Raw genomic sequence first — 12,726 nt, 5'->3', positions numbered from 1 at the left:
TGTTGTCTGTGTACATGATAGATTGTAAACACTATCCAGTATTCTGACATGATCCGGTGTAATAACAAAACACAAAATTGTCGACAGACACAAACTGAAACATTAATTGTTGATTGAATGTTAAAAGGTCTATATTGTGATTTAAAAAAAAACCTGGATCATTGCCTGATACTACATGTCGGCTAGTTTATAAGCATTTGACAACAATTATAGATAGATAAATATTCAGCTTTGGACTTTGAAAAACTGTGACTGTGACCAGACAGCTAACCAAAAATCCTTGAGTAATCAGTCAGTTTCACAGCAGAAAGGGAAAAGGGTTTTACTGGGGTCATAACATGCATGTTTGTAGTTTAATATTTTCCTTGAGGTTCACTTATAATATTGGTAAAGTTTTTTTGCATATATTTATTTTCCACCCTCATTCTGACCCTCTGTCAGAAATGCTTGTTTTGGTGTTGCTTCTCCTTTAAATGTTGAGAGTAAATGCCCACTGTTTAGACTGGCTCTCTGCTCTTGACTGACCTGCTCTCTCCTTGCCATGGGTGCTTCTTAATCGGAAGGCTGCAGCCTCGTTAGGCTAGATATCTCGGCTGCAAGTCATCAAGGATCGCCAAAGGTCATCTCAATTGTAAGGACACATGGAAGGCAGCCTCGTTTTGCAACCTTTGTTTGCCATATTTTGGAGGATGCATCAAGTGTATCCTTCGCAGCCTTCAATCACCCACAATGTCCCAAAATATATTAAAAAAGGGCGGAAGCCTTAATCACGCAGCTTACTTTTTCTCTCTCTCTATTCAAGTTTTTATTTACATTTGCAGAAATGACAATATGTAGAAAAGAAATGCAAATAGTTTAGACAATACAACAAATTAGAAGATACAAAGCACCAAAAAAAAAAAAAAAAAAACTATGAAAAAAATAATAACAGGGCAATTACATGAATTTGAAAAGCTTTAAACGTTTTACAGTTTTTACAAGTCTAGTGTTTGTGAAATATTAGATTACGGATTTTTTTGAGAGACTCTATCTTTGTGAATAATGCATTTTGCTAAAATAATTGAGAGATTAAGGGCATATTTCTAGTTTTCTGAAGTTTATGGGTTTTCTAAAAAAAAGTTCTAAGCATATGGTTTGTCATGCACACTTACTAGATCGTCTCATTCTAGCACTGAATGCTGAGGAGGAGTCTAGCCTACAGCCTCAGAAGGACTGGTCTAGGAAGGACACTGCCTTACTAGGCTGCAGCCTTCTGTTTGAGAAGCACCCCATCTCACTGCTCACCACTACTGGTCAGGGCTATGGAAGTCATCAGGTAAAGTAGTTGATGTGTTGTTGTGGAGGCGGTCAGATAAAAATGTCTACCACACTGTGACATCATAATGTGTAGGAAGAAGTGCACGAGTAGTTTTTGCAGCTTGTTTTCAACAAACGCTCTTTTTGCTATAAAGAGGAAGTTATGAGTTCTTAAACTTATAGTATGATTTTATAGTACAATGACCTCTTAAATGTCAAAAGATCAAGGAAAATGTGATTCCTCTTGTCATGACCATTTAAGTTTTTCAAGCCACTGGTTTTAGTCAAGATGTAAATGAGTGTTTTATTATATATTAGTTTTCAATGAACAAAGCAAATGAGCTGTTAGCTTCTACATGCATTCTTGTGTGTTGTTATAAATGGTTAAATAAAATTATCTTGCAAAAAAGACATCTAACTGGAAAATTGTGTCTTCACAATTACAAATTACAAACAAAAACGAATCAGAACTTCAATTAATGCAGTGATTTGTTAATGGCAGTTATGTTTAATTTATAGTGCCACTGCAGAGAGACTTTTATGTTTAATCAGATTCTGTTTTACAATGGGAAATTACGCCCCTGACTGCATAGCCCAAATAATTGCTCTGAAGATGCTGCTGCATGATAGTTGGCAAACTGGAGGAGAAGGCTTACTCAGCTACTGGTCCAGGAGCCAAAGACCCCCATAAATGCACACGGGGCCAGGGTTGGGAAGTAACGAAATACATGTAGCGGGATTACGTATTTAAAATACAAAATATAAGTATTCCAATACTGTTACAATTTAAATCATTGGTAATTAGAATACAGTTACATTCAAAAAGTAATTTGATTACTGAAGAGATTACTTTGCATTTTATTGTCATTTGTTTAATTTAATATTTAGTCCTTTCAAATGGAAAACATTTATACATCTAAATTATGCGATTCAAAGTGCATTTGAACAGCGGTGAAACTCTTTCTTATGATGTGTTACATTCATACGAGCAGACAAAGTAAGTCTGCAGTAAATTTGGAGCAGAAGAAATATAAATAAACCTTGTGTAAATTGTCAGCTTTACGCTAAGCTAAAATGCTATTTCTAGCCATTTACATGCACATGTTACCAGGCACAATCATATTTTTTAATCAAGAAGACAATTCATAATTTATTTTTTCTAGAAAGACCTTTGATATTAGGGCAAAAATCAATTCCTGATAATAATTTTTGTGTTGTTTTCCTGTAAAAAAAAAAATCCTTAAAACAAGCTCAATTTGATTTATCTTGTTTTAGAAACAACACTGCATACGATATTTAGGTGTTTCAGAGAATGTATTTTTAACATGTGTATTTTGGCAGTTTTTATAGTCAAAACAAGTGAAAAAAATCTACCAGTGCTGAACAAATAATCCAAAGTATTTAGAATAAATTACTGACCTTGAGTAATCTAATAAAAAAATTTACAAATTACATTTTACAGCATGTATTCTGTAATCTGTAGTGGAATACATTTCAAAAGTAACCCTCCCAACCCTTACTGTGAACAAGGGAGGAAAGGTCATAACGTGATTTCGCTATGCGCTAGAGCGGGAAAACATTTTTCCCTCATAGTGAATGAGAGAACGTAAACATGGAGAAGAAAGTTTCCAGGCTTTCACCGAGTGCAGCCGAAAGGAGCAGTACAACGACACGACGACCCCCGACTTTTACCGAGTGCCGCCGAAAGGTCTAGTGCAAGGACACGATGACTCCCGATTTATCATGAGTGCTGTCGAAAGTTTGGGCTCGAGCGCTTTCCGTTACTATTTGTCTTCAGCTCTGTAACAAAAACTTTTTGTTGTACAAATGATATATTTTCTAGAACTGCTAAAAGGGACTTTTCGTTAAAACTACGATATTGTCAGGTTATTTTTTCCCACTCTGTTAAATATACGAATACGACTATATTTTAATTTATAGTAAGTTAATAAGTGGGGCCTATATTATTCAGTGCACAGTTTAAAAACTCAGTTTCCTCAACACCATTGCTGGCAAACAAGTCGACTTTTTCTTGTTACTACACTTCACTTTTGATAATTATTGATAATTATTGATAATACTTCAATTTTGTAATTATTACCTGTAATATTTCAATATGGCTTATATTGTAGTCTAATGAATGAGTATGAATATTTAGTTTTATAAATGTATAAGCCTACAGTCATAATATTGATATTTTGATTCATATTTAGACATTTCAAAGTTTGTGTGTTTTATGTAGTTTAATTGTTTTCAAGCATAAATTTGCCTATAGTTCTTAATATTTGAATGTACATTAATAAATCATATATTAAGCCTTTTGTAATAATGTTATGATGTTTTAATCACAGAAATGATACATTTTAACTATAATATATTGTTAATTATATCATAGTCAAGAAAACACTGTAAACCTTTCTTTCCCATTCTCACCAGTATCCCTTTTTCCAGTAGAGGAAATGTCTTCAGAAATTGAGGTCAACATGGTGGCGGAAGGAAACCTGGAGGTCTTACAGATTTATAAGCTGCTGCAGTATGTTCGAGAGAAGAACAAACTACAGATAAAAAAGATGGTTAACATGGGTGTTTTCAACCTGATAGATCTAACTGAACCAAAACATGGACACAGTGCCTTATATCTGGCATCTGTGGACAATGATGAAGACATGGTGCAGTTCCTTCTGGCCCTGGGAGCTCATCCTGACATACAGGACAAGAAGGGCTGCACCCCAGTGATGCTGGCTGCACAGTTAGGCTACTACAATATTGTGGCACTTTTGGCCAAAAATCATGCCGATATGAACCTGACAGATGAAGAGGGACAAGGTGAGACTGTCTCATTTAAGACATATAAGCTATTTACTTTAGAATTCTAATAGAATTTGACACTGAAGGCGTCATTACACAGCCAAGTTTAACCTCTGTGCCTGTAAAGACGCAAAAGCCATAAATGAAGCCTGCTCTGACACACCTCAGCCCCAAGTATCAAAGGCAGTTCTGATGCTGCTTTGGTTCTGTGTAAAGTAAATGCAGCATCAGAGCATATAGAGCATATTATTCACAATTTAGTTGCATATTTAAAAGTATAACTTCATATTTTCATTAATTTCATATTTTTATATTCATAATTTTATATTTTAAATATTCATCTCTTAACATTATTTATGCATTTGTAATTTTTGTGTAAATGCATTTATGCCTGCTCTGAGCAGCATTAAAAAGTAATTTGCTCACTAAATGCTGTTTCAGATGCAGCTTCTGTGACTTGATAAGGGAGCTACTGCTATTAAAATTATGCCCAAAATTACAGTGACTGTTTGCACTAGGTGCAAATAGCACCTGGCACACAGCGTTGCTTTTTGCACTCAAAAAGTCTATTGGAATGGGTGTAGTGTAGAAAGACACTGTGGATGTGTTTTTCTCGTACGGACGACCCAGGTTCGATTCCCACTTTTCGCCCCAGTTTTTCCCATCGTGTTTCCTGTCTCCATTCATAATATTTCCTTTAATTCTACTAATTAATCATAATAAATAAACATTAATATAAAACTTAATTTCCACGCAGTGATTTGGTCACTGCGAATGTCAGGGAGTTTAGAGAAAGGTTTGATCCGGGTCAAATTCACCATTGTTTTACTATAGTAATATTGTAGTGACCAGGTTTTTTGGCGGAAGCTATAGTTTTAATGCAATTAACTGTGGTTACTACAGTAATATGGTGTTAATACAGTAACCATGTTTTAATTATGTGGTTACTATGACTTTACTCCAAAGTACCATAGTTAAACTATGGTTACTGTAGTAAAACCATAGTTAATTTTTGTAAGGGAAGGTTAGGGTTAGGTTTTGGGTAAGGGTTGATGTAGGGTGTCTGTGGGACTCTAAATAAATGCTATAAACACGCTGTAGTGATGCCCCTATACCAGTGGTGAATTCTCAGGGCCAGCAAAGCCTTCTCTGCTGGCCTAACGTGCCAAATAAATAAATAAATATTTTCCTTCCTTTCATTCTCAGTCATCTTTTTGCCTTTGCATTTGGACTCTACCTCAATAACTGCTATGCTAACATAGCTATATGCTACATTTGGCATTTTTAGAAACTGTCATCTTTTTGCACTACTGTGTACTGGTCGGCGCTGTCCCGTACTTTTTGCACACGTTTGCATGTGCATACTGTAGGTATGTTATTTAGTCTGTGTAGTCTCATGTAGTTCTGTGTTTGTCCTATGTTGTTTTATGTAGCACCATGGTCCTGGAGGAACGTTGTCTCATTTCACTGTGTACTGTATCAACTGTAAATAAATCTACAAACAAATAGAGAAAAATGAAAAGTTTATCCAGTCAGAATTTATTCCTTGATGCTTACAAGTGAACTGTTTCACAAATCACATGCCCAAAGTGAGTGAGTCTGAGCTCCACCCCCTCAGGCCTTCAGAATTTCTACAGACTCCCTCAACAGTGTAAATTAATGGATAACTAAAGTCATGACCAATACTGTATGTTAGTATTTAATTAGGGGTGCAAATAGGATCTGCCACTATTGGTAAAGGGGTGAAAATAGCATCTAACACTATTTGCACTTAGTACAAAGAAGATTCTTTTGGTTGCTATTTACACTCAGTGTAAATAGCTTCTGCCTTCATTTTTTTGTAAATACAGTACCTATATGCAATACTCAAGTGAAGTCAGGTGTGTGTGTGTGTGTAGCACTTTTTACATTACATATTGTTTCAAATCAACTTTACAGAAAGTCCTGTGGCCTTAATGCCCCCAGTGAGAAAGCAAAAGGTGACTGTGGAAAGGGGGGTATTGATATCCTTTTTTCTTTATATTTCCTTTTCTTTTGCCAATGTGTTTGTAATTACAAATGATTGAGTTAAAATTCCAGATTTTTTAAGTTTCCTTTTTGAACTTATTTTAAATATTAACTAACTGTTTGGTCTTGTGTATCTTTTATAGGGGTGCTGTTCTACTGTATCTCTCCCTCTAAAGGACATGCTCGCTGTCTGCAGATGGTGCTTAACAGCAATGCAAATGTCAACAATGTTTCTAAATCAACGAAGCCAGTGCTTGTGTTTGCCTGTGAAAATGCAAAGGACTGTGGAGATTTATGCATGAGGATTTTGGAAAGAGGAGCTGATCCAAATGTAGTAGATGAGGTCTTTTTGGCTTTGTATTTGTTTTGTTTAAACTCCATTTCTGTCCCTAAACATAAATGAATGCAAAATATATTTTCATAAACAACCAGAATCAGAATAATTTCAGACATATATTATTTAGAGATGTTAAAGAGGCAAGATAGAAAGACAAATAATATTTGATAGAAATGTTATTAGATAAGCGGATAAATGTGGATTCTGATGTGATGAATCAGTGTAAGACAATTTTGTAATATTATGGCTTTCCAAAGGTCACAGGTCACTCAGCTCTCATGAAGGCAGCTAAAGCTGGTGCTGTGGAGCTTGTCAGAGCTATTTTACAAAGGAAAGGGAATCCCAATGCACTTGATAAAGAAGGACAGCGGGCTGCCCATTTTGCAGCAGAGGGTGGCTTTCTTGAGGTGATGCCATTGCATTATGAACAGTATGATGTTAAGGACAGTATATGACGTTTATTAACTGTTTCTGTTTGTGTAAGATCGTAAAATGGAAATATCTTAAAATTCTCACTTGTGGTACTTTGAAGTGTATTAGCACTGAAGTTTTTAATTTGTACAGGTTTTACAGGTTCTGTCTGCATACTCTGCTGACTTTTGTGTCTTAACTAAAAAGGGTAACACACCTCTGCACTTTGCTGCTGCTGGCGGATTCAATGAGTGTTGTAGATTTCTGGCTCAAAGAGGTAGGTTATAACAGGTTTACTATATTAACTTTTACTACTGTACAGATTATACACAACAATTTTTCAGTTCATGCTTGAAAATTTGTAATCTGTGTTTATCCTTCAAATGTTGGTTACCTACCATTTGCTCCATTATTTGCTTTGATATCATCCACACACAGTTTGTTAGTTTTATGCCACAAGGCTGGCACCTGTACAACATTTACAAATCTTTTAACAGTAGATCCATATTTGTGTGATCTTCATTTTTCCCCTACTTTGCTGCCTTTAGTACTCACATTTAAACAATAATTTTGATCATGTGTATGTATATTTTTTATGTGTGCAATGTAGTCCTATATTGTGATATTTTGAAATTCCCATAAAACCTCCAGTTTTGACATTATGTAATTTAAACATTTGAGCACTGCCTATTTTTTCAAAATAACAACAATAAAGTTATAATTTAGCAGTACTCTCTCTTGTCAATGACAGGATGCAATCCCAAACTGAAGAATGAGGATGGTCAACTTCCAAGCCAGGTAGCCAAAAGCAATGGTCAGAAAGCTGCGCTGAAAGAGCTCAAGAAAGCAGAGAAAATGTATTTGAAGCTTTCTGCACCTGCTGCTGTAAATCCTAACGAATTCTGGGCCATCGCCCTTCACGACTGGTCCTGTGAACATGAGACAACCTTGCGCAAAGCCTTTCAAAAAGAAGAGGGACTGGATAAGCCTGTGGAAACTGTTTCTCTGGAGACATTTATGTCTTTGCTGCAGGTGCATGAAGCTCCAGTAAGTAATGACAATCTGCAAAAGATCATCAAGAAACATGACAAGAACCGTGAAAGCACCATCAATGTCAATGAGTTTTTCAAAGGTCTCCAGTACCTCCAGAAGGCCTTTGTCATGTCATCCTACGCCCCTAAGCAGAGTAGGAAGGAAAAGGGTGGCAAGGACAAAAAGAAAGTTAAATCTCCTTTACCCTTTCCCATATGCACAATGCCCCCTGAGCTTGTTCCCAGGAGAGAGGATAGTAGACAACCTTACTATATGATCGAGAAGTATCAGAACTTTACTGACACCAAGCGTTTCAACCGAAACCATCCACCAATTCATCCTGTTGAGGATGACTCTGCTTGGTATATCAATGAGCCTGAACAGGTCTATACCAACATCCATTACTGTGTGAAGACTGGAGATCTAGAATCTCTTAGCCTGGCATTCACCCAGCATGTTCCTGTTGATGTTAAAGACCGATTCTTTAAGACACCTCTAATGACTGCCTGCAGCTGTGGCAACTACCAAGTGGCTAAGTTCCTCATTGCACTGGGGTAATAAAAACTAATGTAATGTGATTGGACAATTATTAGACTATAAAGTGGTTGTGTATATTAACTGCAAATGGTAACTTCTATGTATGTTTTTTTTTTTTTTTGTCTTCATGTCTATACAGGGCCAATATTAATGCAGTAGACCAGTTTAACTGGACGCCCCTTCACCATGCTTGCCATGCAGGACATGTAGACATTATCGACAAGCTGGTGCAATCTGGAGCTCTGGTGGATGCAGTGGCAATGAATGGAGCAACTCCACTGATGAGAGCTATTGAAAGCTGTCGATTCAGCTGTGTAGAGTACCTCATCAAAGTTGGAGCCAATGTCATGGCAGAGAACAGCAGAGGTACTGGTAGAGGTTTTGATATTGGTTTAGAAAATGTAGTGAATGTAGTGACTCTACATTTACGTTGTCAAAACCATCTAATTTGTTTATAATTTTCTCATGTTTATAAAATATTGATTTATGGTTACAGAGGAAAATTGCTTGGACATTGCCAGAAAATACGATAATGGTAAAATAATTGATTTGGTCAAAGCCAAGTTTGACAGTCTTCCAAAACCTAAAGATAATGGGAAAGGAAAAGGAAAAGAAAAAAAAACAAAACCAGCTTCAGTACAAGAGGTGAAAGTGATTTAAAAAAATCTACCTTTGTTTTGCATTAAGAAACAACTGGAATTTTTAATGAGTTGTTTTTGTCTCCTGCAGATGGGCATTCATTTACCAGCACTATCAGTTTCAGCGGCTGTCAAAATGGACTTGAAAGAGAACATTATAATAAATAACCCAAAGTTCCCCATTAGAAGTGCCACCAACAAGCTTGACATTAGCTTTGCCCCCAAAACCGTAAGAAAACAAGAGCCATGCTTAAATTATATGGATTTCATTGCAAGAGTTAACAAATAATGACTTATGACCTTTTTCAAATACAATTACTTCTAACCAGCTGATCTCAAGGTGACATTTTTTGTTTATCACATTCACTATAGGCATGTTCCACTAATATTTAACAGCCAGAAAGTGTCCTAAACACTTTACCTTCATTTTGAGCAGGTTTTATTATTGAAAACCCAACAAATTTATTTTTGTGAAATGTTGTGCTTTAAAAGTTTGTTTGTGCTATCAAGTAAATGGCAATTGATGTCTCCGTCCATTTTTAAGTGTGGCTTCAATGTCCAAATACTTTTTGGGACAACTGTAGATTGATAGAATTGTGATTTTATTTGTGGATTTTGAATGAAAGTTTTTTGTATTATAGCTGTGGGGAAAACAGCTCACCAACCCTCCACATCACACTCGGAAGAAAGGTAGAGCACAGGAAGCCTTTTGCCAAGCAGATGACTCTCAAGGACCTGATATCCTTTAAATAGAGCATCACAGAGCTGAATTGGATGGATGGCTGGGGAAGAATAAATGCAATATCTTAGCACAATTGCCTTCACTCACTTTCTATTCAAAGTGTCTGTCTTTCTTTGATTTCTGAAGGCAGTCTATACAAAATCATTTTGTAATATGAGCAAAAATGAAAGCTAGGTAAAGAAGGACCAAAAAACCCCATGAATCCCTTTTGTGACATTGGGATAAAAATAACCTTTCGTACTCAGTCATTGAGATGCACAGTGGTCACCTTGAAGTGTTGCCATTTGGTATGAAGCTATACAAACCCCTTACCGAGAGCACCACCTGCTCTATAAGCCATTTACTTTTACACTTCTACAGTGATTCGAACAGATTTGGCTCTAATCACCAGCCCCCACTGAACACAGGAAAAGGAATGAACAGAAGCATATTTCAAAATCAAGGTAACTCTTCAATCGTGTGTAGGTGGTCGTGTCATTTACATGTCAATGCATGCGCAAAGGCATGCATTTAACAATCAAATTGGCCAGTAGGGAGCAGCATGGTTGCAATATATTATTTTAAATGGAGAAATATATTTGGATTGAAAGATGACATCAGTGAATAATGGTCTCTTTATATATTTATAGATTAACACATGGATCTAATCTGGATGTATAGGGGCAGGACGGACAGTGCTAAAGCAAGTGAATTAGTGAACGTGTTTTCTGATGTTCAACAGACTGAAATCAATAGCATGTCTGTTGAAGAGTTTATTTGCTCTGGGGGAATTTAGCTAAGCATGCTCCTGAAGGGGGGATTAAATGGCTGTTGGGCCCAAGATGTGTAAATTGTGTGCTATTAACAAAATAAGCTCTCCGGCAATGTGCTGTGGACACAGAGGTGTGAAGCATTTAAATGAGGATGTGTTTCTGTTCAGATGTGCTTGCAAAGGCAAGAATAGCTATTTTTGTTGGTTATATTTGAGTTTAGGGTTTTTTCAAAAAATTCTGTGATTAATTTGTCCTGCTATGATTGTTCTACAGACATGTAATGTTCTCAGACATGTATTTAACTATGTAATTTAATACCTCAAATTATGCAGCTTGTTAAGAAGAGTTGTTTTATTACTTTATTAGATCTAGAAATCAGATTCATTACTTTTGCCCTAAAAAAAAAAACTTAAAAACTCCTCCCTAAACCACCCTTGCAACTATCCACAACAGCAACTACATAGTTATGTGCTCAAAACCACTTAGAACATCACTCAGCTACTGCATAGTAATACCGATGCAACCACCTATAACACCGTAGCATTGTGGCTTTGAGTTTTGCATTGGTAAGCACCACTTAACTATACCAACAATCTTTCATTAATGTAAAATGGGCAAACCGAAACAGAAATTCAGAACACCTGCACAATGTTGTTCTTGTATTCTGACTCAACACATTTAAGTGAAAGGAGATTCACTGTAGTCAGCAAGAACTCTTATCTGTTATTCCATACTGTGAAACAGGATGTCAGGATAATAATTACCAAAACTTTTTGCAGTAGATGTCAATACTTCTACTCTGGAGACAGAATCTGGCCAGTCAGTGGACAAACATTATGTTGGATACAATGTGAAATCACACACCAGGTTTGTTTACTAAGCACAAGGCCTTAAAGGAGGAAATGTTAATCGGCTCCATGATACAGCGAGTAATTCATTTGATGATCTAGTACTCATTGATTCACTGACCTCAGATGCTAATCTTGAAAAAACAGAATGAGATGGAGATGAATGTTAAGAATGTAAAACAAGTTTCATTAATAAGTCGAATATTTTTGGACAACACTGTAATTTTTATGACACAGTCATTAAAATCTATTTATAAAACACACAGTTTCGGTTCTGGATGCTGATTGGTCAATTCAGCATTCCAGTGATGCTAAAATATGCAATATTGTAACAGCTATGGTGCGAAACACCTGTTCACAGACACTGGATACCCCGGCGCAGCATCCATAGAGGTCATTAGTTCACATGTCAGTGACATCTTCTTGTGGAAGAATGGCTCTTAATTTACTTAATAAGTAAATAAAAATGTTTGTGTACTTTATATTTTACCTAGTAATCCTTTTATAAATAATAGCTGTAAGGCAGTCTATGGGCTGTGTGAATTATGTATTGAATTTTGTGCCTAACAATGCCTACAATTGCATATAATTGTGTCATGGTCTCAAAAACAAAATTGCAAGAGACCACTCTAATTAATACTTTAACTGTTTAGAAATTACAAGTTACTGTAGTCTGCATATACATTAGTGTCAGTTGATTGTTGTTGACCCCTTCGGGTACTTGTGAAGACTCATTAACTCATTTGAAACACTGTGATTTTTTCATTGCAATAGCATATGTTATGCTGCTGTATTACGTCAGATATCAGATGAATATGAAGGTGTGTGAACTATAATTATAGACGTGGCTCTCTTTAAATGTGCCTCTTTTCGTTATTTAATATGAGTTTTCTTCTACCACATAAGCAGTGTGATAAAGCTTACACAAAGGTATAGGATATTGTTTTAGCTGTGAATTCACTGTTCAGCATGCAATCATCAAAATTATGAGGTTAATGACAGATTTTCCACCGTTTTTACCATGAGCCTCATAGGATGTGGGCTCTTTTTGACATGTTGTGGGGGTGGGTTCTGGCAGTGCTAATTGACAGGAAAAAGTGAAGCGAATCTGCCTCAAATAAATGAGCTTTAATTGGTAACAGTGTGGGTCCTGTAAATGTGTGCTTGTGTCAAAGAATTCAGGATTAATCAGCACTTGAAATACTGGTGCTAAAAGAAATGAGCTGGTTTGGTATGCTAATCAAAGCCCATAATAAAAATCAGACTTAAAGGAATAGTTTACCCAGAGAAGAGAATTCTGTCATAATTTCCCCTAATG

At 36.2% G+C, this 12,726-nt stretch overlaps 1 protein-coding gene across 1 annotated transcript; it reads left to right on the top strand.

The window, feature by feature from the left end:
* The first annotated feature begins 3,758 nt into the window (after window positions 1-3,758).
* Window positions 3,759-9,815, top strand: ankef1b (ankyrin repeat and EF-hand domain containing 1b). The gene is made up of 9 exons (XM_052153435.1): window positions 3,759-4,122; window positions 6,255-6,454; window positions 6,706-6,855; window positions 7,013-7,136; window positions 7,611-8,445; window positions 8,568-8,794; window positions 8,925-9,073; window positions 9,158-9,295; window positions 9,708-9,815. The coding sequence occupies exons 1-9, from the start codon at window positions 3,780-3,782 to the stop codon at window positions 9,813-9,815; spliced, it is 2,274 nt and encodes a 757-aa protein (XP_052009395.1). The 5' UTR covers window positions 3,759-3,779.
* The last annotated feature ends 2,911 nt before the right edge of the window (window positions 9,816-12,726 follow it).

Source organism: Xyrauchen texanus, chromosome 22 (assembly GCF_025860055.1).
Source record: "Xyrauchen texanus isolate HMW12.3.18 chromosome 22, RBS_HiC_50CHRs, whole genome shotgun sequence".
Lineage (NCBI taxonomy): Eukaryota > Metazoa > Chordata > Actinopteri > Cypriniformes > Catostomidae > Xyrauchen > Xyrauchen texanus.
Note: the sequence above shows the minus strand (reverse complement) of the source record. Positions and strands in the feature narration are given on the sequence as shown.

Excerpts from the sequence above, each read along its gene's own strand:
- ankef1b (XM_052153435.1), top strand. The coding sequence starts at position 3,780 with ATGGTGGCGGAAGGAAACCTGGAGGTCTTACAGATTTATAAGCTGCTG. Across the intron at positions 6,455-6,705 it reads ATCCAAATGTAGTAGATGAG|GTCACAGGTCACTCAGCTCT; the intron begins GTCTTTTTGGCT and ends GGCTTTCCAAAG. Across the intron at positions 6,856-7,012 it reads CAGAGGGTGGCTTTCTTGAG|GTTTTACAGGTTCTGTCTGC; the intron begins GTGATGCCATTG and ends TAATTTGTACAG.